This window comes from Callospermophilus lateralis, chromosome 12 (genome assembly GCF_048772815.1).
Source record: "Callospermophilus lateralis isolate mCalLat2 chromosome 12, mCalLat2.hap1, whole genome shotgun sequence".
NCBI classification, from domain to species: domain Eukaryota; kingdom Metazoa; phylum Chordata; class Mammalia; order Rodentia; family Sciuridae; genus Callospermophilus; species Callospermophilus lateralis.
Window position 1 is genome coordinate 71,996,090 of NC_135316.1, and position 27,109 is coordinate 72,023,198.

The 27,109-nt window shown below is 39.4% G+C and overlaps 1 protein-coding gene across 1 annotated transcript in view; it reads right to left on the reverse strand.

Moving 5' to 3' along the window:
- Nucleotides 1-272: 272 nt before the first annotated feature.
- Nucleotides 273-27,109, reverse strand: part of Htr2a (5-hydroxytryptamine receptor 2A) — a 56,015-nt gene continuing 29,178 nt past the window's right edge. Inside the window, exon 3 of the mRNA XM_076872546.1 lies at nt 273-1,078. Coding sequence (XP_076728661.1) covers nt 273-1,078 — 806 coding nt within the window. The remainder of the gene's footprint in view (nt 1,079-27,109) is intronic.

The window sequence follows — 27,109 nt, forward strand, 5'->3', positions numbered from 1 at the left end:
ATTTATTTAGGACCTCATTATAATTGTACAATAAAAGCTTATTTAAAGACATCATTTATAACATTAAAAGGATCATCAAGCTCACAGCTGAAATGCTGTCAGAACATATTTCAAGTGCACATCTTGCAGCAAGGAACCCTGCTTTTCATTGACAGAATACAACTAAGGGCCCTATAGTTACTATCGGTTCCAGCCTCCCTTACTTTTTGTTTCTCCAGAGAGGTGAAAACTTGTTTGCTGTGCCCTCCACGGTTGCCATGGCAACCAGCCTCTCACACGCAGCTAACCTTTTCGTTCACCGTGTCCACACTGTCTGTGCAAGCATCTTCCGGAGGAGGTCCTTGTCCTAGAGCAACCATGGAGCAGTCATTCTCTGTCGCCTTGGCATCTTTCTTGGAATCCTTCTTTTGTCCCATTTGGAGTTGACTAGACTTGTAAGCCAAGGCCGGAATAGTGTTCACTAAAATCAACTGCAAGGGTTTTTTGTTTTCCTTGTACTGACACTGAATGTAGCGCGAAAACGCGGACCTGTAGGTCTTATTGAAGAGCGTGTAGACCAGCGGGTTGACGGCCGAGGAGAGGTAACCGATCCAGACGAACACGTTGAGCAGGGCTCCGATGACATCCTCGTTGCACGACTCCTTGCAGATGACAGCCATGATGTTCGTGATGAAGAACGGGCACCACATCACCACGAACAGGAAGAAGACGATGCCCAGCACCTTGCACGCTTTCTGCTCGTTGCTGATGGACTGCATCGTCCTCCTGCCCGCGAAGGACCCTGGCTCCCTGTGGATGGATCGCTGGAAGAGCTTTTCCGAAGACAGGGAGCTCTGGGGGAGGAAGCTGAAAGAAGAGAGTTTGGACCGTGTACCCGGCTCGCTCACGCACAAAGTAGCTTCTTTCTGGAGTGACTTGATAGTTAGAAAGTAGGTGATCACCATGATGGTTAAGGGGATGAAAAAGGACACAAAAGAGCCGATCAGGACAAAGTTGTCGTCAGCGAGTAAGCAGCTCCCCTGCTTAAAGACCTTGGAGTCATCCTGCAGCCCAAAGACTGGTATTGGCATGGATATACCTGGAGCAGGACAGAAAATGAAACAGGATCACTAAGGAACCCAGTGCACAAAGGCAAGAACAATGCCACATAAAGTGGCTCTTCAAGGGACTTTATACCAACCTTGTTGAAACCTTAACATACAAATGAGAATTTAGATTTCCTTTGGACTTACATGTTTTATGCATACATACATATTATACAGTTCCGTGTATGCTGTCAAGCCTTGTGTGGTCTTTTACTTACAAAGAATATAATAAATCTAGCATTAATTTTTTATGTCACATTTTTCTGATTATAATTTAACTTACTAATTGTAGAAGTACACACATAAGCAAACACAAAAATGACCAACAACACCATCATCCTTAGTTAATCATGATTCATAATTCAATGCTGCTTATTTTAAACATATATAGACACACATCCATGTGCGCACATTAAAATAGGTCATATTCTGTAACTTTTCCATATAACAATGTCATGAGCATCACTTATATATAAAAATAGTTTTATAAAATTATAAATATAGAAAATTGTCCTTCCAGCAAATTTGAAAAATTCGAAAAAGTAACAAAGAATAATAAAACAAATGTGCATTCTCACTGGCCAGGGATAACCATAATTTACATTTCTTCTTCCATTCACATATACATATGTACATACATATAAAATGTATGTATATATGCACTACCGTATTACAATTTTGGATCTTATTCCATTGAAAATTAAATCATAAAGTTGCACATATTTTAGGTATCTTTGGAAAATAAGACTAATATTGATTTAAACTAATCCTATCTTTGAAGTAAGTCTAACATCATATCATTTAATATGCAGATATTTTATTTTATTATGTTAGATCTAAAATCTAAGCACTTTTAGAAAAACCTAACATTATCACAATACCATTCTCACGTCTAAATAGAAAGTTAATACTTCCTTAATATCATTAAATTTGCAGTTAGTGTTCAAATTTGCCATAAAGTCATCATATATTTTGATGATAGAGCATTCATAAGGGTAGATTACAATAGCAAAGGCAGCACCAGATTTTTATTTATTGACAATTTCAGAGTTAGGTACAGAATGTAACAATACCTAGGAGCATGAGCTTATAGTCATGCTCTGTCACTCAAATGTGGGGGGATCTATAAAGCTCCCCTAGGCCCAGGGCTCAGGTCGGGGGCCGGGAGCAGAAATGTGGAAAGGTGACCCTTGACTCTGATTCTTGCTAATTTCTCTCCATGATGACAGGACCCTCTCCATGAAGGGAGATTTGACTGACCATGTTGTACATCCTGTCCTCTTTCTGAAGCTTGGGAGATGCCAGGGAGGTTGTCTCTGCTGAGGCCTGTCTCTGCTTATGGAGCTGGCCTGGGACTGGCCAAGGCAATCATGAGATGACTTATTCTCTCTCCCATAAAGGAAGATGTAGGCATATGGGAGAGGAGAGGAAACAACGATTAACCATATAACTTAGTTCAAGGTTGCTTCTTTTGCAAAAGGGCAGACAGTACAGGTCTCCTTCTCATTCCTGCCCATATTGTAAGCTCCCTAAAGCTGTAAAACAGAGAGAGTCCTGCTATCGTTCTGACCCCTCTGTAGTCTAAGATGTGATCTCAGGCTAGTCAAGAATGCTGGTTCATTCCAGAGTCGGTGGCCACTACTTGACTCTTGCCACCCATGGGGAAAAAGTCCATTGGAGGACAGGTAATAGGACTTCTGCTTATTCAGAAAAGTTCAGCTCCATCCAACCACAGATATGACCAGCCCAACCTCATATAGCCCCACCCTGGCTGTTCTGGCAGGAGGGAACATTAGTGTGAGTTTGTGCAATGTCTAACACAAATCTTTCTTGGTGCCATTTACCGTTATTGTCACAGACTTCAATGACAATATCTGCCACTTGTCTCCACAAGGCCATTCCATAATTCTTGGAAGGTGGTGATAAATGACATCAGAACTGTCCTTAAGAACACTTATTGTGGCTAATGACTCATCCTGTCCTTCACTTTTCTCTGTGTCTGAACTGCTGTCAGGAACATTCTGTGGGCTGAGAGTTGTGGCTCTAAGGGGAACATTTTCTGAGACCCACTAGTCTTTCTTATCCTTCAGAAACCTCTTCATCATAAAAGCTAAAATATGATTTCTATGAAGAGTGTATTTTCTTCCAATGTTTGAACATAACATCTGTGAACGATGTTTCCTGTATCATCCACAGACTTCTTAGTTTGGTTGCCTACTCAGTAGACCAGATGTGTTGGACATCCATTTGAAACAGCCCTGGATTTGAGTCCTGGCTGTGGCTCTGGGTTCCTGGACTGGTATTTCATCTCTGCTTAGTTCCTCATCTATGATATGAGGTTGGTACCAGCATGCTTTCACAGATATGTCAAGGATAAGATGTATGAAGTATGCAGAGCACCCAGGGTGGTGCCTCATCCAAAGGGGATGTTCTACCAATGGTACACAAACATGGGAGTAGTTTTCTCTGCAGAACGATCATATTTATAAAAGTACATGGATGTCATTTTTTTCTAGTCGATTTTAATTAGTTTATATACACTAGACTTTATAGTATAGATCTTCTTAAGCCAAAAGAAGCTTTATATAAAGTATAATATATACTTTATATTATAGATCTTCTTAAGCCAAAAAAAGTAGTTATGGTGACTAGCTATGTAGTTAATAATGATGTGATTATTAGCTTCTGCCAGGGTGGTATTGGGTCTCAATCAATTTTAATTTGGTACAACTAGAACTGTTGATTACTTTTCTAAAATGATGAATCACAGCCATTACTATCAGTCATGATATACATAAACAAAACATCAACTGTCAAAAAAGGTGTATGATTTTTGTTATTAAGTTCTTGGTTGTTCATTTTCTTAATTAATACAAAGGAAGTTACTATTTTGAGAGCCTTTGTTCTATTTGTTTATAATCTGATAATTTATAAATGTCAATTTTCAATTAACCAGAATGTGGGATTATGTAAAATGCCAAATTCTTTAATCATTTGGAGTTTAGAACTGAATCAGTCCTTTGTTTGGAGAAAACACACAGACAGACAGACAGACAGACACACGCATGCACACATACACGTACACACACACCTTTTCAGAATGGCTCAGTTTCTGCATCCAGATTGGGAAAGGGGTAAAGGAGCCATTGCACTGATGGAGAGATTCCCTCTCTTAGATGCCCAACATAAAGAACCACTCTGAAAGGCTGTGGTGAGAGGTTGGGGTTGTTCTGTGTCTGAAAGGGAGACCTTGCTGTAGAGGGGAAAATCAAACCCATGGGTCTTTAAATGGCCCATTCCTCCTCCCACCTAACAAAAATATCCCGAACACTCTCATATATCATTGTTTTTCAAGTCCTCATTCATAGTAAGTAAATGTCAAGGTTTGATAAAAACCGTAGCCAGAAACTTAAAACAATCCTCTATAAAGAGGGGAAGAAATTTTATGTCAAAGAACTTAGATGGGCTTGGTGGGTCTAATCAGTTCAAAAACACAGTCCTACCAAGAGAGATGAAGACACTGGCTGATATCCAGGATTATGGTCACAGTCATCTCTAGGGCATTAATTTTCTGGCTGCTTTGTTTGATAATAACTGTGTTTGGAGATCTGACATGTCCTCTCACTTGAAATTTCTGCATATGAAGCATTTTCTTTTATGAACAGACAGACAGTAGCTTGAACTACGTGACTCTGCATTGTGCCGGATGCATTTTTTTCCTGAGGAGTGGAAACAGCAATCAAAATTCACTATCAGTACTGGATTTTCCATGCACATTTTTATTTTTTTCCATTAAAACTCAGACAATGAAATGAATGGGAAACAACTGACACTTCAGAGAGCAAAGGCTTTGATGGGTGCCTTTTTTTTTTGTTTTTAACCAAAGCCCTGGGGACTCTTTGCACCTCTAACTAACATCTTAGCACAGGCTGGATAAAAGGATCTGAACTGAACACTGGCTGTGAAAGATGGGCTTTATTCTTAAAAAAGGGGGGGGGTGCTTTTTAGTTATAGATGGACATAATACTTTTATTTATTTATTTATTTTTATGTGGTACTGAGGATCGAACCCAGTGTCTCACACGTGCTAGGCAGGTGCTCTACCACTGAGCCACAGCCCCTTGGGCTTTATGCTTAATCCTGGGCTTTTATGCTTTAATATCATAGGAAAGATGGTACCTATGTGACAAGGTTCTTTCCTTAGGGAACAAACAGGGTGCTTTAGCTGGTAGCAAGTTCCCACAGGGAACAGGACAAGGAGAACCCTATGGGCCTTGGGTGGAGTAGGTAATGGAGGGAAAAGAAAAAAAAAAAAAAGCTCAAATTTTGGTTCAGAGGTTTTAATTCCCTTGAAACTGATACCTTTTCTTTGCATTTTAACACATGCTGAATTTTTAAAAGATATCCGAAGGGATTTACTAGCAGCTTGACAGACAGCATCACAAGTGAACACTGCAGGATAATCCTCATACTGCCAGGGAAGAGGAAATGAATAGATAGGGTAACCGGGACTGGGACTCACTGTCTTTCCAAAGGTGTAATAATGCTCTTGCTAAATTCCTTCAAATCTATGGTCCTTTGACAAGAGAGATGCACATGAAACTGAGGGCTAGATAGGCATGTCAGTTACCCAAGAAATTGTATGTTTCCTCTTTGATTAATTCCGAATAGCTCTAATATTAAACCACAACATTTCAAGGTACTTTCATGTATATTCACTAACTCCACATTTTAAAAAATAAAATTGCAAAAACATTACCTACACTTCAGTGATTCTCTGAACCTTAATTCTTTCTTTCTTCGTTCTTTAATCTCAAAGTGAAAATTTCCTCCAGGGAAGAATTATTCTTTGAGGCCAGGCAGATAGTTTAAAAATGAAATCCTTCCAATCGACACTTAGATTCTTTCATAAACAGCCGTTATTCTCAAATTGTTTGCATTTTGAAATCACCTTGGAAGATTTTAAAAACTCTATTGCCTGGGCCTCATTCCGAGAGGTTCTGATGTTAATATTTTAAAGAATATAAATGCCCAGGCCCTCTTTAGACATTAAAGCAAAAGCCACTCAGTGATCCCTGAAGTCTAAGCAACCATGCATGCAGAAGCTGGTGGCCTAACTGCCCCCATCATAGTCCCTATAATAGGTTGCTGGTAAAGTGGCCTCTGGCTCTTCTGATTCTTATTCCTTTCCTGTTCTATGATCTTCAATGGAAAGGTAAAGAGAATAAATTCCAATTTGCAGGTGTGGTTTGCCAGCTGTCACTGAAGCACTTAGAAGCCCACGGGCATCTCTTTTGGCCCAGGGCAGATTTACTTCCATTCACCATTCCCCCGCTGACAAGATGTTATAAAAACCAAACAGAATTTGAATCATATGATGTAACTGGAACAAATTATCACCTTAGCCTTGCTTTGCTGGTGGAATTACAAGTAATAAAGTGACTTTGGTGGATATGCTAATTAGCTTGATTGGATCATCCCACATTACATACATATATCAAAACAACCTCACATCATCCCTACAGATTTATACAGTTATGATTTGCCAATCAAAATAATATAACAAAAATAAAATTCTTCAAGTCAACTTATCATTCATTGCATCTTTTTAAAAATAAGTATGTATTATACTATCTACCAGCAACCAGCATTCATTCCTTGACTGCATGTTTAGTATTGTGCTCATGAGAAAAACTTTACTTAGAAAAAAAAAATTATCCTTACATTATTGAACCTTTCCTTGAAAGTATTAAAATTGTTTCTCCCGTTTGAATTAAGAGGCAGATTTTGGAGTGTTTCTTTCTGAAAGTGTGGAAAATGAGTTTTGCATTTGATGTATCTCAATGTAGAGATTCTGGTTCACAAAAGCATGTGGAGAAACAGTCAATTATCTGGAAAGTTAGGGTGTAGCAGGACTCTCCATAATCCAGATTCTCAGGCAGTCCATTCTTTAGATGCTTCTCTTGCACATGGCATCCTAAAGCACCACATTTACCGTTTTACAGTACAGAGAATCTACGGTGTCCCCAGTGCTCAAGCAATTACCAACTCTTCAGCTCACCCTGGGAAGTCTTTGTAGTTTGGTCTTAATTTTCTCAATTTTTGATATGATCACATGGTGTTCTCTCTCTGTCTTACACTATGCAGAAGAATATGATGCATGGCTTAATTTCTGAGTTCACAGTATAGTGTGATTTGAGGAACTCCCAAGACCTGTCTCTTCTCCTGTGTGTCTTCTCCCATTGGTGTGCTTGGTACACTGCAATGTCCCACTGCTGGAGTGAACAGTCCCATTTTGTGTACCTACAATACCTTGAGGGTTGACAATTAACTGGAGTTCTGTAGCAGTGGCACAGAAATGCATAGCAGAGAAGAGTTCTGAGGGTGTGGGGCCTTGGAAAGAAAGCTGTCAGGAAAGAGGACAGAGAGAGCAGCTTTTGGTGTAGGGGGAGGTGGGTGCTGGGACATGCTACGTTGTTCCTAAAAGCATGGAACATCATAGGGAAAGGGGCACTGTAAATAGTAACCAGGTGTTACAGAGACTTCTCAATTTCTTCTCTCAAATGCCTTACAAACTAGTAGGGGTTCCAGAATTTCTATGTAGTAGGGGCTTGGGGGTGGCAGTTGGTTGGGCATTGGGGAGCAGGACAAACTGTCTTGTGACTACATTTGCATAGAAAGCACATTTTCCCCTTTATTTTGGGTGTATGATTATTTTGGGGGCTGTAAATAGAAATTATATTTTCAAACTGTATCTCACATTTCTTTCAAAACATACCTCAAGGTACATCCCCTGGGTGAAGCCTTCCCCAAATAATTTCTTTCTATAATAAGAACTCATTTTCTGACTCCATATTCCTTTGTCACCTCCTTAATCATTTATGCTGTCTTGGTTTACACTTCCAATATCTTAGCATTTTTTTTCTCTAGAAATGTCACTAGACTCATGAGACAATAATCTTATCAGTGGCAGGGATATCTTTTCTTTTACTTATTACAAGCTACCTCAGTATCTAATGGGGTTCTACTCATACCAGGGACTTAGTAAATACTTGTGGGACTGAGGAGTAAACAAAGGAGAGGAAAGAGAGGGTTGGACATCATCATACATTTTATAGACACAGCTTGAAATTACCAAATAAACTTTATAAAGCTTCCCTTCTTTTTTTTGAGGGGGGGGCTAGGAAAACACAGTAAATGAGGGAGTTGAGTAGTCTCATGATGCAAAAAAAAAAAAAAAAGAAAAAGAAAAAGAAAAAGAAAATGGATATTTGTATGATGCAGAATCTGCATACTCTTCTGAGAGAGTTACCCATAGGATTAGCCAGCGTGGGAGCTGATCACGTCGACAGCTAAAATGGAAAAGGAAAAGATGGCTTAAAACAGTGCAGAGCAGGAGACCTGAGTTCATTCCTATAGATTCTGATTTATTACCTGAAGCCAGGTGTGTTATGCTTCTCCCAGCTCTTTTTCAGGTAAATTAAACAAGTATTAGGAAACTAGATCATCATATCGTGGTAAAAGCACAAAATTTATAATCATAAGCTATAAGTTTGTCTCTTCCTATTAATGATTAGTCAGGTAACCCCAGGCTGCTTGATTTTTAAAATCCCCACATATAAGGTGGAGATAATAAAAAGATAATAAAAAGGGAAGCCTCTGAATTTACATGCAGCTCTTTGGTGAGAGAACAGTGACATAATGGGTTTGAATTAGTTTGTGAACTCCTAAGATTTATTTAGATGACAGATTGTAATTTACTTAAAGCTATGTAGGATTCTGTAGGTAATCCAAAAGAACTTTGAGGAGCTTTGGGAAGCCTGAGATTTTATAGAGAATACGAAATATACACATGTGATTTATTAAGGCAGCAGTGCACGGAGGACTCATACCACGAAGCAAACAGATGACATGGATAAATGCTTCCATGCTTATATCAGTGTACAATGCTTATTATGGGTTTGCATCCCTGGGAAAGTCACGTAGGAGACTGAGCTGAGCTGGCCTTGTGGGTGAATAGAATCTGGATGGGAGTCAGGACCAAGGCAAGGAGCCAGCAGAGATCTGTGTATTCTGGCTGTGGTGCACCTGGCATCCCTGGGGCTGAGGTAGTCAGCTCTTTGCTATGCAGCTGTGGGTTTGGAAGCAAGCATGTATGTTGCTTGCTGCTTATCAGAGGCATGGAGCAGGTCCTCTATCTGTGATAGCAATCAGTTTTGGTCACTTGTCCATCAATCAAAAACTTTAAGTGCCTCCTTTGTGTGAGGTGCTTAAGGATATTGAGAGGAAGAAGGTGCTTGAATCTACAACCAGTTGCTTTATAATCCAAGACCTTTCACTGCTACTGATTAACTCTTTGATCCAAAAGGAGACTAAGGAGAGAAAGGGTACAGAGAAGAAAGCAGGAAAACTAGGTTTAACACTGGCATCAAATTCATAAAAAAAAGGATGCATTCAAGTAAATCTGAATTTACCCTGGATTTTGTTGGCAGGTGTACTATAATGTAGGACAGCAGTTCTGAAACATTTGGTCTCAGGACTCCTTTGCGCATTTAAAAATTATCGAGGATTTCAAAGAGTTTTCATTTCTGTGGGTTTTATCAGTATCTATTGAATTAGAAATTTAAACAGAACACTTAAAAATAGTCGTTTATCAGTTCATCTAAAATAATAGTGATAAGCCCATTCCATAGTAGCATATTTTTATAAAAATGTTTTAATGTATTTTCTAAAATTAATACTAAGTGGCGCTGTTTTGTAGTTGAAAATGTCTTTATGTCTGGCTTCACAGAGGACAGCGGATACGTATAGCGGCTGCTGCTTCAGTTAATTGTGTTATCATACACCAACGTATCTGAAAATCTTCACCTCACTCTCGTAAAAGAATGAGAGGGAGAAAGGCAAATAACTTCTTATTATTTTGAAAATAGTCTTGACCCCCTGGATCAGGGATCTCAGGCACTTGCAGAACACACTTTGAAAGGTCACTGATGTAGGAGAGAAAAGCCATGGCTGGGGTGTAGCTCAGAGGTAGAGTGCTTGCTGAGCATGCATTAGGCCCTGGGTTCCATTCCCAGCACCAAAAATAATAGATAAAATAAAAAGTCAGAAAAGTCAAATTTGAATCCCTTTTGACTTTATGCAAGCGGCTTAATCTCTCTCAGTTTTCCCCTGCAAAATGGAAATTATTTAAAGTTTTTCCTTCAATGATTGCCAGGAGGAATATAAATGACAGTTGCTGTACCATTAGTAGTATACGTAGTATTACCTAACAGCTGACAAAGAGAAGAGTGTTTCAGCCTTCCTTAATGCCAAATAAAAGTTCTTCTTTCTGTCTAAAAATGCCATTTGGAGAGAAAATCTCCAACCTCTCTGACTCTTAAGAAAAATAAAACCCCAGCTTGCCGTCATCCTTAGAGCTTAGTTTAAAAATGGCTACCTGGCTTGCCTTCTTTGCACATGGACCTGTATTAATATGAAACCAGTTCATCAACCTGGATAAGGACCTTGCAGAACAAGAGCATCTCCCCAGATGACTAACAATGGACATAGTGAAATTGGAATTACCTCTCTGTATATGGTGGAACCCAGGTCCTTATGCATGCTAGACAAACACTCTGCTGCTGAGCTATACCCTCAGCTTTTCTTATTTATTAATTTTATTTTGAGACAGGGTCTCACTATGTTGACCAGGCTGGCCTTGAATTTGTGATCCTCCTGTCTCAGCCTTCAAATTAGCTGGTATTACAGCAGGCACCATGATGCCCACAAGGTACTTTTGTTTTAAGCAATGGAAACTGATACTGTTTGATTTGGCAGAAAATGAGCTTGATATTGAGTATTCCAAGAATTCTGGAGAGGACTGGGCTTTATGGACTAACATTCTGGGAGTATGACTGCATGACAGATACAGTGACAGGTGAGGATATTTTCCTCTGTTCCTTGCCCACTGAGCACTAGGGATAACCACAAAAGAAGTGCCTGCTGCCATGCCATGCCACCAGAGTCACCTTTGTGCTAGGGGCTCAGTGATGTAATCCCTGTAAATCCGCTGCCTTTGCCATACTGGCACACCATGGGGCAACTTGTTCATCCTGTTTCTCATTTCTCTTTTTTTTTCCAATTGCTATACTACCAGAGTGCTGCTGTTGGCTGGGACCTAGGCTAGAAACCAATATCCTACCTATAAGGAGGGTGGGAATTTGGGTTCTGACTCTTGACAGTTTCTCCAAATATTGACAGGTTAGTTAAAAGAGCCATAGCTCTTCAAGTGCAGTGGCTGGTGTCCACTTCGTTTGGCCTGATTTGTAGCTGCTCTAACTGGATGGGGCAGAAGGTGCTTCTTCCAAAGATGGTGCCCACTAGAATTTCTGGTCTTTGCTCTTCCCTCCGATTGGGATCTCCCTATCTTTTTTCTATGAATTCTTTGGTCAACAGATGTTCAAGTATTTAATACTTCAAAATGAGTCAGTCTGGAAATACAAACTACCTACCAAGAACTATGAAATCAAATATTTATGGGATCAGCAATGTAACTGAGGTAGGGTGTAAGGTAGTTGGAAGATTGGTGTGTGGTAAGCTGGATAATGTCTGAGTACAATCAGGTTCAATAAAAAAAAAACCACAACACATTGTGTGAGCAAAACAAAATGTATCTGAGGGATAAATTCATTTCTCATTATGTAATTAGCTGGCAGATTTTAGAGATATAAAGAGACTCTTTTGGATTCTCTTTATTTCACATCTCTATGGGCCTCTCACCTTGGCCTTGCTCTTGGGGTCATTGTCTTTATCCTGATAAATGGACACTATTTAAACCACAAGGCTCAAGTAGCTTTCTGTTTTGGTTCCTAAGTCCTGAGGTCTTTTTTTGCAGGGTCCTTCTGGGCTTGGTGTCAGATCTGTACCCCTTGAACTCAGAAAAATAAACAAACAAACCCCCCCCCAAAAAAAAAAAAGAAAAGAAACAAAAATAACTGTTGTCACAGAAAGCTAAATTCTTAATCAGACAGTGTCCCTGGACGCTACTTGGGGACATAGGACATCCCTAACTAACAATCCCTTTTTCTAACCTGAGCTAAACTTATCTTCCTCTTGTCCTATCTATTCTCTCTTTGAGTTTCCAGGATTCTAGAAGCTTCTTTACAGTCCCTCCATCCATCACTCAAGGTTGCCTCAAAACTTCCAGCTTCCAGCTGAGGGAAACCTTGTGGGGATTGAACCCAGGGCTTTGTGCATTCGAGGCAAGCACTCTACCAACTGAGCTATATCCCCAGCCCAAACTGTAGGTTTTTATTTCTCTCAAATTGTATTTGCGGCAAGCAGTACTAAAGCCCCTACTGAATGAAATTCCATTTACTCTGTCTTCTACAAAGTTCTATATACTTCAGAAACATCAGTTCAGGAATTTGGAGGCAGAAAAAAATTTTTTTTGCAGTATTGGAGAAATATTTTTTGTGGTTTGATTTCTACTTGTAAATTCTCTGTCTTCCCCGGTATAAGTAGGCCCTTAAGTTTTCAGAAAGATGCATTGACTTCAGGCTAAAAAACAGCTTTGATGGAGAAATTTATCTCGTTGCCATCAAAAGGATAATTTATCGATATTTTTGATGAGCTACAATAGAAAGAGCTCAGTGTTCTCTGAGTGAAGCCGTTTTCTTTGACAGTTAATGAAACCAGATATATCTAAATCCTTGTTCCAGTTTCTGCTGATAGGTAAAAAGTGGGAAAAACCCATCTTTATTATGACTGTCTGCAAGGTGTCAGACACTTTGCAGGTCTCTACACACGTTGGCAAATTTCATTGCTACAAGGAACTGATGAGGTAGGAATTATTATTCTCATTTTTCAAGATGAAGTAAAAGGAGGTTTCAAGATATTCTATTACTTGCTCTAGGTCTTGTGGCTCATAATTGAATGAGTTAGGATTGAAACCTAGGTCTGACATTTTTTCTTTGGTACCTTACGTTTTTAGGACCTTTGACATCATAAACTGTAGTTGAGTGTTTTTTTTTTTTTTTTTTTTTTTAACAACCCTATTGCCTTTCCATGCCTATTATAAGGCGTTTTCATAGATCTTTTGAAACATGAGATGATTACTTAGTTTTCTGTTTGTTTTCATTTGAAATATAATACTTTTAGATTTTTAGGGATTAAGAATGTTTATTTATAAAGAGTTTTGAGACACCTCTGGAAATTATATGAGCTCTCATATACTTAAACATGGTCCATAGGGATAGAAATGGGAGACAGGAAGAGAAAACAAATAAAATCCCCCAAGTGCAGCACATTGTTGTATTAAGTAATGAGCAGCTTAACTATCTAGTTACCTACTTAGCCTCTCTGGTCGGTCTCTAATAGGGCATCTCTCTCTCCAACTTCCTTATCCCAGTAGATGGTACATCTAGACACACAGCTCAAAAACTTAGGAGTTGTCTTTTCTATTATCCTCTCTGAGCCAAAACTCCCCAACATCCTAATAAGTCTCCCTAAGAATCTACAGTAGTCCTACTTATGAAATATATTTTATGTTCAAATCTTTCTCTATTTTCACTGCCGTCTCTTTAATCTAAGCCCTTAAAATGCGTGTCTGACCATGCCCACTGCTCCTACGGCTTCTACTTTTGCCCATGTACCCCTGGCTTAAAACCATCAGGGACCACCACTGTACATAGAGTAAGGTCCAAGCTTCTCACCCTGGTTACAGTCCTCAGAGACTGGGCCCGACCTCGCTCTCCTTCCTGACTCCCTCCCTCCCTCCCTCACCATGCGGCTTTCCTGCTCTTCAACCCTGTAAGGGATCACCTCTCTCGGCACATGGGCCTTGCTATTCGCACAGCCACAAATCTGCTCTCCATGGATCTTCACATGGCTGCCTCTTTTTCATTATCCAACATCCCCGGAAGTGCCTCTTCTCTGGATCTCTTCCTGACACTCGACCTATGTCGAGCCATTTGCCTCTCTATGACATGATTTTGCTGATCTGTTTATTGCTTGTTAGCTCTTCATCTCCCTGAATGTGAACTGCATCAAAGGAGGGATCTTTTCTAAGATCATGTCCTTCCGGCACCCACTGTTTAAAGATTAAACAAGTAACAATAAATGTTGGTGAGGATGCAGGGGAAAAAGTACACTCATACATTGTGGGTGGTACTGCAAATTGGTGCAATCACTGTGGAAAGTAGTATGGAGATTCCTTAGAAAACTTGGAATGGAACTACCATTTTACCCCAGTTATCCCACTCCTCAGCTTATGCCCAAAGGATTTAAAATCAGCATACTGCAGTGACACAGCCACATCAATGTTCATAGCAGCTCAATTCACAATAGCCAAGTTATAGAACCAATCTAGGTGCCCTTCAACAGAGGAATGGATAAAAAAATATGGTATATATACACTATGGAATATTACTCAGCCTTAAAGAAGAATGAAATTATGGTATTTGCCGGTAAATGTATGGAACTGAAGAACATCATGCTAAGTGAAATAAGACAATCCCCCAAAGCAAAGGCAAATGTTTTCTCTGATATTCAGATGTTAGTTCACAATAAGGAAGAGGGAGGTTTGAGAAGAATAGAGGTATTTTGGATTAGGCAGAGGGGAGTAAAGAGAGGGGAGGGGTAGGAAGGATAGAAGAATGAATTGGACATTAATACCCTATGTGCATATATGATATGACCCATGTGATCCTACATCATGTACAATCAGAAGAATAAGAAGTTATACTCCATTTATATATGATGTGGCAGAATACATTCAACTGTCATGTATCACTAATTAGAACAAATTAAAAAAAGATAGTGAAATACATAAACAAGCAAATAAAGAGGACTTTGGGAACACATGCGACATAAAAAGAAGGAAAGAAAACAATTAAGACTGAACAGTAGACTTAGTTACAGGGACAAGGGCAAGAGATTGCCCAACTATAGGTCATTCGGGGGATCAACAAATTCTGACAAATATGGCCTTTATAGAAAACGAAGGTAAAGATATTTAATTTGAGAGCTCTCCAACAACACTATTCTTGCTCTAAAATCCTAGTTAATAACAATTTAAAAAAAATTTTTACAACTTAGCACTGCCCCAGGGAGGTATACATAGTGGTGGTAGTAATAATACTCATAAAAATTATATTAGCAGCAAATACTTATATGAAGTTTACTGTGTTCCAGCAACTGTCCTAAGTGCTTTGCACAAACTAGCCCAGTTACTCCTCACAGAAATTCTATGAAATAGCATTATGATTATTTCCATTAGCTGATGAGAAAACAGAGGCACAGAGAGGTTAAGTAACTTGTCTGAGGTCACAAGGTAAGAAGTAGAACTAGAATTTTGATCCATGTCAGCCTGGCTCTGTAGTCTGTGCTCTTCTCTGATCTGCAGTCTCAGCAGTTTAGCCATCAGGGCTCAGGGGTCAAATTCCCTCATTTCAGAAGAGATGCTGCTTAATAAGTCACAGTGCTTTGGTCTACTTCTTGGATCTTGAATCAACTGGCTTTGGAGCTCAGAATTCCTGCTGACCCTATGTAATACCTTTATGAGAAGTGGCCTCCTTTGTCTGTGGTTGTGCCACAAAATTTCACAATTACAGCCATGTAGATATTATCCATGTGAAGGCTAGTTATGGTTTCCCACAGGAGAGATACAAAAGTGAATAAGATATGGAACCTAGCTCTCAGGAGCTTGATCTTAAGAAGCAATTATTTTTTACTGTAAGTTTTTAAGGCACAACTCCCAAATTAACTTTTTTTAGATTACCATTTCCTCCACTATTTTTTTTTTTTACAATACTTGTTTTCTTTCATGAGTCCAGCTAATTGGAACACCATATCTATGTTGGTACTGAATATTTTTGTTTGACTTGACCTTCAGAGGATGTCAGGGGTGGAATGGGGGTGGGGTAAGCAACCTTTTAAAATGAATGCAAATGTTTTAGTTCATGTGACTATTACACATCTTCCAGGAGAGGCATCATTCTCCCAATTCTTTGTAACACAGGGAGGGTTCTGGTCCATTGGACCTGATGTACAAAGGCTATGTCTAGTGTATGTGTCTGTGTTTCCTAGTAAAATCATAGTTTTATAGCTTTATAGTTCCACTTCTTCTGGAGAGTACTTTTTCTGAAAAGAGGAAAGCAATTTATAATTAAAAAAAAATCGTAATATGAAGAACCAAAAGTTACAGTCAAAGTGTAATGAGCCAGATGGTTTATAAGGAAATGCAGGGAAAAAAGGATGAGCTCCTTGATGAATTGGGTTTTCTGGTTAAAACACACACGTGCACTGAAGCACACACCACAGAACACATTCACTTTAACATCCTAGGGAGAAGTCAGTTGGCTGGGTTACCTACACATGTGTTAACATTAAAGTGCTGATTGGAATAAGTCAGGCAGAAAAACACTTAAACATGAAAAATGGGAATAGAGGTTTCTGAAAAATCACTTCAGATCTCCATTTTGCTGTACAAGGACAAGACGGGTTTAGAGTAACTGGAGAGCAATGCTGTTTGTAGCAATATCTGGGCACGTGGGACCATTGTGGATGCAGCTAAATGAGGAGCAAACTTCTTGATAATATATGCACCATTTTTTTTAGACCCTGTAATAGTAAAAAGGGAGCTGTTTACTCATTTGACCTGCTGAATATTCGAACCTGACGTATTATATAGTAGGTAGAACAATGTGCACTAAAGATGTCCATGTTGAACTCCTGGATCCTGCAAATATGCTGTTCTACACAGTAATGGGGACTTAAGTTGCAGAAGGGAATTAAAGATCCAAATCAGCTGAACCTAAAATAGGCCCAGAACCCTGGATTACCAGGTGTACCCAATGCAATCTCAAGTTTCTTTAAAAGAGGAAGAGAGGAGCAGGAAGGTTTATTCATTGTGATTCAGTGAGAGGACTTAAGCTGCCCTTGGCAGATGCAAGACAGGCACCAGGAACCAAGGAGTACGTGTGGCCTTTTGAAGGTGGAGGGGCCATCTGACATATCTTCCCTAGAGCCTCCAAGGAAGAGCACAGCCCTGCTGACACCTTGGTTGTGGCCCAGTGGGACCTGGTTTGGACTTTTGGACTCAGAACTGTGAGTAGTAAATTTGTGTTGGTTTTTAGCCAAGTATTAAGTTTGTGGTCACCGTTGGTGGTACCAAGAAATTAGTGCTCATTGCCAGACTCACTGGGGCTCTGATACTTGACACTGCTGTGGGGGTGCAGCTCCTGGAGATGGTTAGGGCCAGGGGGGCTCTCCAGGCTGGGCCATTGCATTTTTTCATGTGAGAATTCCCTTAATTTCATGGCCCCATGTTAGTACAAGTGCTGTGGCAGAAGCATTCCTAACAAAAACTCTTTGACCAAGGGGCAAACTTGATGAGTTTCGATGCCATTCAGATGAATGTAGTACCTTTTAAACCTTTCCATATGCAAGATAATTGTTCTATAATAGAAAAAGCGTTGCATGCCATATATTTCTTTGTGCTGTTAAAATGCAAGTCACCCTTGTGGCTAAGTGGGGGCGAAATAAGCAGGAGACGTGGAGATGGAAGCTCTGGTTTCTTTCCTTGGCTCGTCCCCATGCATACTAGGAACGTGATGCACTTCCATGCTCCATACATGTTCTAGAACAACTTTGTCATATTTCTCAAAAAAATCCTTTTAACATTTGGATTAAACTGTTGAAACTGCCAATGAATTTTTGGGAAAACTAAAGGTTTTGTAATTCACAATGTTAAAGTATCTCATCTTGAACATTAAAAAATACACAGGTCTTATCTCTTCAATAATTTTTTTTTTTCTTGTAAAGGTATTGATGATTCTTATGTTACCTTGTATCCAATGTTGCAGTCTGTTCCTATCTGAGTTTTTGCTCCTCTGAATAGTGTATTACTTCTGAATTGTTGGGTCAAAATTGGTCTGCTTGTCGTCTTTTTTAGAGATTGGGACTCTCATATGCTTAGGAATGCTTTCCTGTGAACCCCCCCGGGAGTATAAGCTGCCATGGGTGATACTGCACCCCAGGACAAGGGGCTATAGCTCAGGCCTAGACTGTGACACCTCTTGGTTAAGGAGAAGGATGGGCCCTAGTGCAGGGATCTCTAGCATTAGAGTGTGGGCTTCACATTCTCCCATTTGCCTGTCTTGCCTGGATGCCTCTGTGGACATCTCCTTAGGTCACTCTAGCTCACAGTCCCCTTGAACTGGCCTTATGCAGCAGGAGAAGAAAAGGCTCAGGACAGCTGGTGGCTCTCCTCCCTCACTGTGCTCCCAGTGGTTCTGGGCATCACATTGGAACCATCTGGGATCTTTAAAAATACACTTGAGCTGCTTCTCATTCTCTAAGTGGCCCATATTCTCTCTTCAAGGTGTCCTTGTTTTTCTAAATAAATCTATTGGTACCATTTAAAAGAAAATACTGGCACCTGTGTTGATGCCTTAAGGATTCTGATTTTATGAGGGCTAGGCTGAGGGTCTTGGGATGTTTTCAAGCCCCCCAGGTGATTTTGATATGCTCCTGAGATTGAGATCTGGATTTCTAGTCACTTCCTAAAGGCATTCACTGGCTGAAGATGCTGGGCCAACATTAGGGTAGCCTTTCTGCTTTTGCTAGGGTCACCAGGCAGGCAGGCCCTGCCCAGGGCAGTGTGGACACTATTCTGTGGCTCTTAGCCCTCGTCCTTTCTGGATTGCACATGTCTCCCACAGGTGAACCTAATGACCTTATGGATGCTGAGAGCAGCTGCTTAGTTTTTATGCCAATTTCTCATTTCTTTTTTACTTCTGGTTTTCACTATGGAGGCAGTTTATAGTCCCAGGGTACATGCCTTCAGAAGAAGACCTAGGAGCTCCCTTTATCTTCTAATACTGAAAGACTAAAGGGAAACCCAGCCTGACTGGGCCGGGGGGTTCCTGGTCATCAGGACCATGTATGTTCTGCTTTGAACCATTACCAAATAGGAAACGAGAGGATAGTGGACTGAGAGTGCAAAGTCTGAGATGTGATTTATTTATTTATTTTTAGCTAACAACTTTTATTCCCCAGAGAGTGGGAGGATTAGAAGAAGTAAAGTGGAAAAGTACCCAGGAGTGATAGGATTTTAGGAGATGCTCATAGATGTTAGCTAAGTTTGAACCCTTTTGGGTTGAACAGGACAGAAACATTAACTGGTGTTGACAGGAGAATTGATGATGGAAGAATTAAAAACATCCAATAGGCAACACTGCAAATACCACAGTCTTGGGTGTTCCTCAGCGTCCTTGAACCACCCCTAGGTGCTTGTTCCCCGGTTAGGATTGTCCATTAGGCTTTGTTAGCACTTAGACTTCTGTTATGTGGCAAGGGGGGCATATTATAGAACTTGACCAACTTGGTTCATGTTATGCTGGACCACCTAAAAGTTGAAGCTTTTGGAACTTGTTGTCATAGACAGGACTTTGGATCCCTTCTCAGAATAAAACATCATCAGCCCAGGTCTGTCCCTGTCTGACTTCAACTTTTTCTAGGCTAAAATTTGCCCTGGGGTTTCTGGATAGTTCTGTATGTGTAAGTCATATGTAATGTGACACATTAATGCATAAGACATGATGTGGGTAGGCATGCCAAAAGTAGAAGTGCTCAATGGAATGAAACAGCCTTGATCACTGGAGAAAATGGACGTTCCTCTGGCTACCATGGTCTTGTATTATTTACACCTTGTTCCTAACTGTTATGTTCCTTACCAAACAAAATGAGGAAATCAGAGAGTTGGCCTCGGCTTAGGACAAACTACAGAGTAAAGCAAAATAAAAGAATAAAGCAATCTTTTGCTTTGCTTTGTCTCTGGTTCTACACTTACCATGGGAAGATTGAGTGTTCTAGACTCTGGGCTGAGAACAAGATTCAGGCATTACTGAATACTATCTGCCAATACTATCTCATCCCTTTTTTGAGAATACCTGGCTTAAATAATCTTTCTCTATAAAAACTCATTGAAGAGCAAAACATTAATTGTTCAGATTTATAATCAAATTGATACACAATTTAAAAAGAACTTGAAGTAAATCCAAATACTTAGGTACAGTGTTCTATCTTTCCAATGAAACTTAATAAGTCTAATTACTTAAACTTTGTTTTTCCTAACAAAGGCAAGTAGGGGAAAATGAAGAAAATGTTCATTCCATACATTAAAAGCTAATGAAATTCAAGAGGCAGAAAACATGACAGGATTTTGAATAGGGGGAAAATGCTTTTGAAATGGATGTGAGGCTTGTTGTCCATATGCTTTATGGAATATGGGTCTTTTGAGTGGATATGAGTCTTGGCTATACCTTCAAGTTTGTGAAAGTGAAGATCAGCAAGTCCTTCTCCAGGTTTCTTCAACTCAGTAACAATATTAGACCAAAAGTCCATTAATATAATCAGGGATGGTGATTCTTACATACCTTCATGCTGGTATCAGAGTCTTATTAAAAGACTTGAAACTTAGGTTAAATTATCTGATTCCATAACAAATATAACAGCATATAATTTATTGAATATCTTCTGTCGGGCATGATGCTAAGCACTGAGGATACAACTTTGACCCAAACACCCACAAGCCCTGTCTTGTGGAGCTCACAGTTGGGTAGGGGACATTTATGATTCAGTGTGGTAAGTCCTAGGACAAGGACAGTGCAAGGTGCTGTGAGGAGTGCTAGGATCTCTAGCATGTGGCTCTAACATTACCACAGACTGGGTAGCTTATACACAGTGGAAATTTATTCAAGTTCTGAGGGCTGGAAAGATCCAAGATGGAGGCACCAGTAGATCTGGTATGTGATAAGAGCCAGTGTCCTGATACCATAGATGGTGCATTTTTACTGTATCTTTACATGGTAGAAAGTTCAAGGCAGCCCTCTGGGGCCTTTCACAAGGCTACTAGATCATGAGTCCTCTGCCTTCATAATCTAATCACTTCTCAGAAGCACTACCTCTTAATATTTCACATGGATGATTAAGTTGCAGCACACAAATTTGGAGAGACGTTCAGACCGCATCGGCCGGGGAGGGGCACTTAGCTTGGATTTAGGAACGGATCTAGAAAGCTCTCTAAGAAAGTGATAGTCGAGCGCTCGAATATGAAGAGTTTATTCAGACAAATTGGATAAATGTCCCAGAGGCAAGAAAGCACAGCATATAATAAGAAATGAAAGTAATTCAATATGAGGTAAGGGTGCCCGAGAGAGAGATGAACCCAGAGTGGTACACAAAAGCCACATCTTGAAGGCCCTTGCAAGCCATTTAGAGAAATTGTAACTTTATCCTAAGGGCAATGGGCAGTTACTAAATGGTTTTAGGCAGACGGCGGAAATGAGATGAATGGCCCGACTCTGTGGAGGAGGGATTAGGAGGGAAGCAGACCAGTAAGAGGATGCTTCAGTGAAGGAGGTGGGCAGGGATAGGCAGCAGTGGCAGAGGGACAGGGAAGTGGGGGTGGGAGTTTCCTAAGACAAAGAATTAGCAGAACTTTGAGATTAGAGATTCAAGGGAGAAAATGAAGATGTGTTTTTTTTTGTTTGTTTGTTTTTTGTTTTTAAGCTTTGTAGAATGGTACCTCTAATGGAGCTTAAGAACTCAGTAGGGAAGCAAGTTTTGGAAGGAAGGCAATTCAGCTCTGGACATAGTGATCTGGAAGTACTTAATGTATACCAGAGAAGAGCTGCTTGGTAAATACTTACCTGAGTCTGGAAGAGGAAGATACTAGTGATTCCTTCAGGAATCCTGGGGAAGGGGAGCTTCAGGCAGAAGTGAGTGCTGAGCTGAATGTTGAAGGATGAGTATTAGCGGTCAGGTCATGCAGAGGGGGGACACCTGAGGAAGCAGAAGCATGATGGCCAAAGAGACCATAATGCCATCAGGGATTGTGGGTAGAGAAGGAAGATGGAAGAATTCTTGCTGGGCCTTGCAGGTCCTGTTTTGTGTATGCAGAACCAGGAAGGAGCCAACAAAAAACTTTAGGCAGGAGACCTGATTATGTGTTTTAGGAAATTGGATTGGCACTAGCATGAATGTGAACCGGAAGTGGGAATGAGTCAGACCAGTTAAGAGAATATAGCACTATTTCTTTAAAGAGAGCAAATTTAAAATCGAGGTTGAGGAAGAAGAAATGAAGAGGAATGAATTCAAGGGATATTGAGTTGCAGGAATAATATGTATAGGATTAAATATGGGAGGTGAGGAAGATGGCAAGGATTGTTCTCTGGATTCTGGCTTGGCTAATGGTGGACCACTGGGTAAGACAGGCATCCAACTGGGGGATGGAACGGGGTAGGTGTGAGAAAATCAGGACAGAATAGCCATAAACAGTGCTTTTTTCACATTTTATGAAAGTCATGAGTCACTAAAACATTAGAATTTGTGTTCCTTAAGGAAACCAGCAATAATAATCATTTTCATCTGCAGTAAAAAAAAATCTTGTGGCATCATGTAACCCCTTTTCATCAATATTAAGGTTCAGGAATGAATTCACTCTTTGAAAAACTACTTTGTCTTTTAAAAGAAATGGCAATACTCAAAATGTTTAAAATTGACAAAATACTATGATGACTTAGTTTTCGAAGGACATCTTTCTTTCCCAAATAATCAGATACAGCTAGTCCTCTGCAATAGATTTTTAAATTTGTTCAAGTCCTCAAGATGCTATCATATGGGCTGATTTCTTGTCATTTCTGAAGCTTTGCCTGAGATAAAAATGGTCAGAAAAGACTTTCCTGTGTACCTTCTGTAAATAGATACCATTGTGGCACTATGTCATTTTCATCCATACCACTTCGTCACCTTAAAATTATGTATTGTTTGTCTACCTATTTATTGTCTTTCCCTTCCAGTACATGACTAGGTCCTTGAGGGTGAAAACTCTGCCTGCTTTACTTAGGCATTACATGGCCACATTGAGTCTGGTACATGAGCACCATTCTGCAAATACCGGTTAACAATTAGAAAAAAGTCAAGATTCCTGTAGTTGGGGCTCTTTGCAGCTAGCAGCTATCACCCTGTAGCCATACTAGTTAAACTTTGAACTTCTTCTGTTCTCTTAATAGCCACTGATCAGAGCTCTAGAAGCCCCCAGAACCTTACCCATCCTTATATCTACCTTCTTCTGGGAGTCCTTGGAATTTTCCATAATCCACAATTTAAGGCTTGATACCTGGATCAGCAGGCCCTTGTTCTGGGGCCAAGAACTGAATTTGTTCAACTTGGTGTCTGTGTTGTACATGTTTATAAATATTTTGACTATCCTCAATGGAACCTATTATTCTGAATAATTTATATGCACCAATAGTATTTACACAATAAATCTTATCTTTAAAAATATATTTTGACTGTCATCCTTGGCTAGACTTCCAAGTGAGAATCTACTTTTCTTGTTTTATAATTCATTGAAACTTCCATAATAATTAGGTTAATATAAGAAAAGATTCCTAACGTGAACGATGAACAAGTCATATTCACATTAAAGTAAAACCATAGCATTAGTATGCTAAGTACGTGGTTGAGTCTGTATATGGGTTTGATATAGGTCTGGGGCAAAGGAGAATTTTAGAACGACCACCATAACTTTCTTTTGGATGAAAGACAATGTTTTATTTTCTCCAATGAAAGATAAGCCTTATGGAATAGAAGTCAAACTTCCACTGTGTTGATTTTGCAATATATTCAGAGAAAAGATCCTGAATGAGCCTTTTTCCAAAGCTGAGCTTAATTGGATTCCAACTGGGCAAAATGGATTCTTAATCAGAATATATTTTATTTGCTTAAGATGAATATTATTGCCATGACTATTTATCAACAAGGAGGTCATTAATAGCCATCAGTGGCTATCCTTGACAGCTTCCATTACTGAAGAAATGAAGTCAGATGGGTTACTATTATTAACATTTGCTAATGGTCTTGCATTGCTGATCCTGAGGCTGGAGTGAAATGGAGCTTCTTACTTGGGCAGGTTGACCACAGGGAGAAGGTGAGGAGGAAAGTAATGAAAAACACAGGGAGGCTGATGAAAAACAAGTGGCTCTCGGGCAGAGTTTCTACAAATGGAATGCAAATTCAGATCTGTATCTTTTAATCACCACACTGAAAAGGTTGATTACTTAACATTAAACTCGCCCGATGTTTTTGTTGTGGGCAGAGATGGGAAGCTAAGTGGGAAAATAAGAATTTATCCTTTTAAAAGATCCTAGTTAATTTCATAATGACTGGTAGGAAGCTGGAATGATAAATTATAAGCAATCAAGTTTAAAAAGGAATGGAAGAGACAAGCTCAAAGAAGAACCATTAAGGTGAACCAATAAGGTGAAATCCTACTGTGTTAGCATTTATGAAATTTGGAAGCCTGGACTGATTATGAAGGAAGGGATTTATTTATTTTTTTCCCTTAAGGATTCATTGGTCAGCAACTTCCTTCTCACTGACATACTTTTAGATTGTTAAAAAAAAATTCTTTCATTATTTTCCAAGTAAAAAAAAATTCTTTCATTATTTTCCAAGTCATCATTATATTTCTATCACCTTCAAGTTCATGATATAACAAGCACCAACCCAGTACTTATTATTTTCCTGGGCAGAGCCAGCTGTGGGCAAAGAAGTAAACTTGCCTTTGCTATAAAGTTTGAGAGATATTGGAAAGGCCTCTTCCAGCTCAGATTATTTCCCCACCTTCCTGAAAATTTCTCATCACAGACTCACTTCTCTGGATCTATCTAGCATTTTGACTTTTCTGGCTCCCTGTTTAAAAGGCAAATATTTCTGGAAAAGGTAATCACTTACAACCCATTATCTCTTATCAACTAGAATCTTAGCCTAGATGGAAGTCCTGTCTGGACTGAATCATGTGGAATGTCTTGCTTTGGAGAAATTAGCACCTGGAAGAGGGAAGATTGTACTCAAAGGAGTTGGAAAAGCCCATTTGTTTTTGCCTGTGTTCCAATTCTGAAGAAGAGGGCCTGTCTTTGGCTCAACTGTTTACTAAAACAAAATTTTATGGGTCACTAATGCACCAACTAAAGTCAGGGTAGGTATTTTAGGCCTCTGTACTGTAAAAGAGCCCAGAATAAGGAGAAATATTGAATTGTATATAGGGATAGCCACCTTTATTATCTCTTTAAAAGAAACAGATTCTGTCTTGCTGTTTTCTTTAGTTTCTGGGTCAGTAGTCCAGGAACATGCTAATTTCCTACATTAAAAAAAAAAAAATTAGGTGTGGACCTCAAAATGACCTCTGTCTAAACACGCAAAATACAGGACCAGAGCGGAACTCCTTGCCAGATCAATCTGAACCATTATAATGAAATGAGCTGCAGTATTTTCCTAAGTGTACTTCACCTCAACAATCAGTTCACAGCATATAGAAAATGCACACGCAGTATTATGGTTTGGATCTGGAATGTCCTCCAAAGGCTCCTATATTGAAGGCCTGGTCCCCAAAGCAGCAGAGGTGTGGCTTTTGGATAGTGATTGGATCAGGGGGTTCTAACCTCATCAATGGATTAACTCGTTGATGGATTCATAGTTGAACAGACTATTGGGAGGTGGCAAATAGGAAGTGAGATCTCAAAGGGAGTGGGTCCTTGGGGACTATATCTTGTCCTTGTCCTTTCTTGCCTCTCTGTCTGATTCTCTTTCTCTCTCTCTCTCATCCTTGGATGCCATGAGGTAAAAACCAGCTTTGCTCTGCTATACTTTTCTGCCATGGTGTTTGGCCTCACTACAGCCCAGAAAAAATAGAGCCAGGTGATCATAGGCTAAAACCTCTAAATTCATAAACCAAAATAAATTTTGTTTCCTTTAACTTTTTTTCCCCCAGGCATTTTGTGTCAGTGACGAATTGCTTATGAATGTGCAATTTTGAACCAATCAGTTGAAACATATCACGTCTTAGGGGAAACAGACTCAAAGCAAGTGGTTCCTTTTAAAAATCTTTTCTACCTATCATTTTAATTATGAAAGGGCTTCCTTTGGTAAGTATCACAATTCAAAAGTACAAAGGTAACCGCTGGGTCTGATATGAATCTATTCTAAGCAAATGAATGTATTATTAGGGAATTTATGCTATATTTTAAGATCAAATTTAACAAAATATAAAAAAATAGCTTATACAATATTTTTTCACCAGCTATTCAGGGAAAGATGATAAATAGCTTTAGCAAACATAGAACCCCTAATGAGGAAACAACCAGAATAGGAAAATGAAAGTTGACTGGTGATCCTCACTTAGGGGATGATTATTAGTAGATTCCATTAAATGAACAGTTTCGGGGGCAACTTATAATTTGTTTGGTCAATTAACTTTAGAAGTGTCTTCTGGTTGGTAATAAATAGCTTCAATGGTAGTATGCACCACCAATACCCAACTGGGGGCCCAGACCCAAAGCAAGAATAGGTGGGGGTAGGAAATGAAATTTCAACCTTGAAACAATAGAGCCTGGTAACTGGGGAAATTCTACATGAACCTTTAAAGGATGGGGATAGGTATCAAGTGGGGTGAAGCAAGGAAGGAGATAAAGGTGCCTGACTTTCCAAACCATCCAAAAGACAATGGGAACTATTAAAACATTATTAAAAGATCTTTACCGATAGCACTCATCTCTAAAGTATACTAAATACCTATAATAATCAACCACTATTTATTCATTCAGTTGTTCAGCTACAAATCAACTGAACTACTTGTGCATTTTTAATGCGTATTTAAAGTCTTGGAGCTGTTCTGATTACTCAATTAGTATTTTAAGGTATTTTGTAGGAGAACGAAATGTACATTGGATATGTGGACTTCAGCCAACTAAATAGTCCTAGAAGTGAGTGATGGTATGATTCCTAATTTTCTTGAATCAGAATTTTATCAAGTGTTGAAATTAGCTTTTAAATTTAAAATTTGATTAAAAAATGATATGGAAATTTTCTAAATTATAATGAAGTCAGCAAAAGCATATTGTTACATGCAACACTTTCAATAACAATAGGTAAGGCAAAAAAAATCTATGTAGCCAGGCAATACATCAAAAAAATTA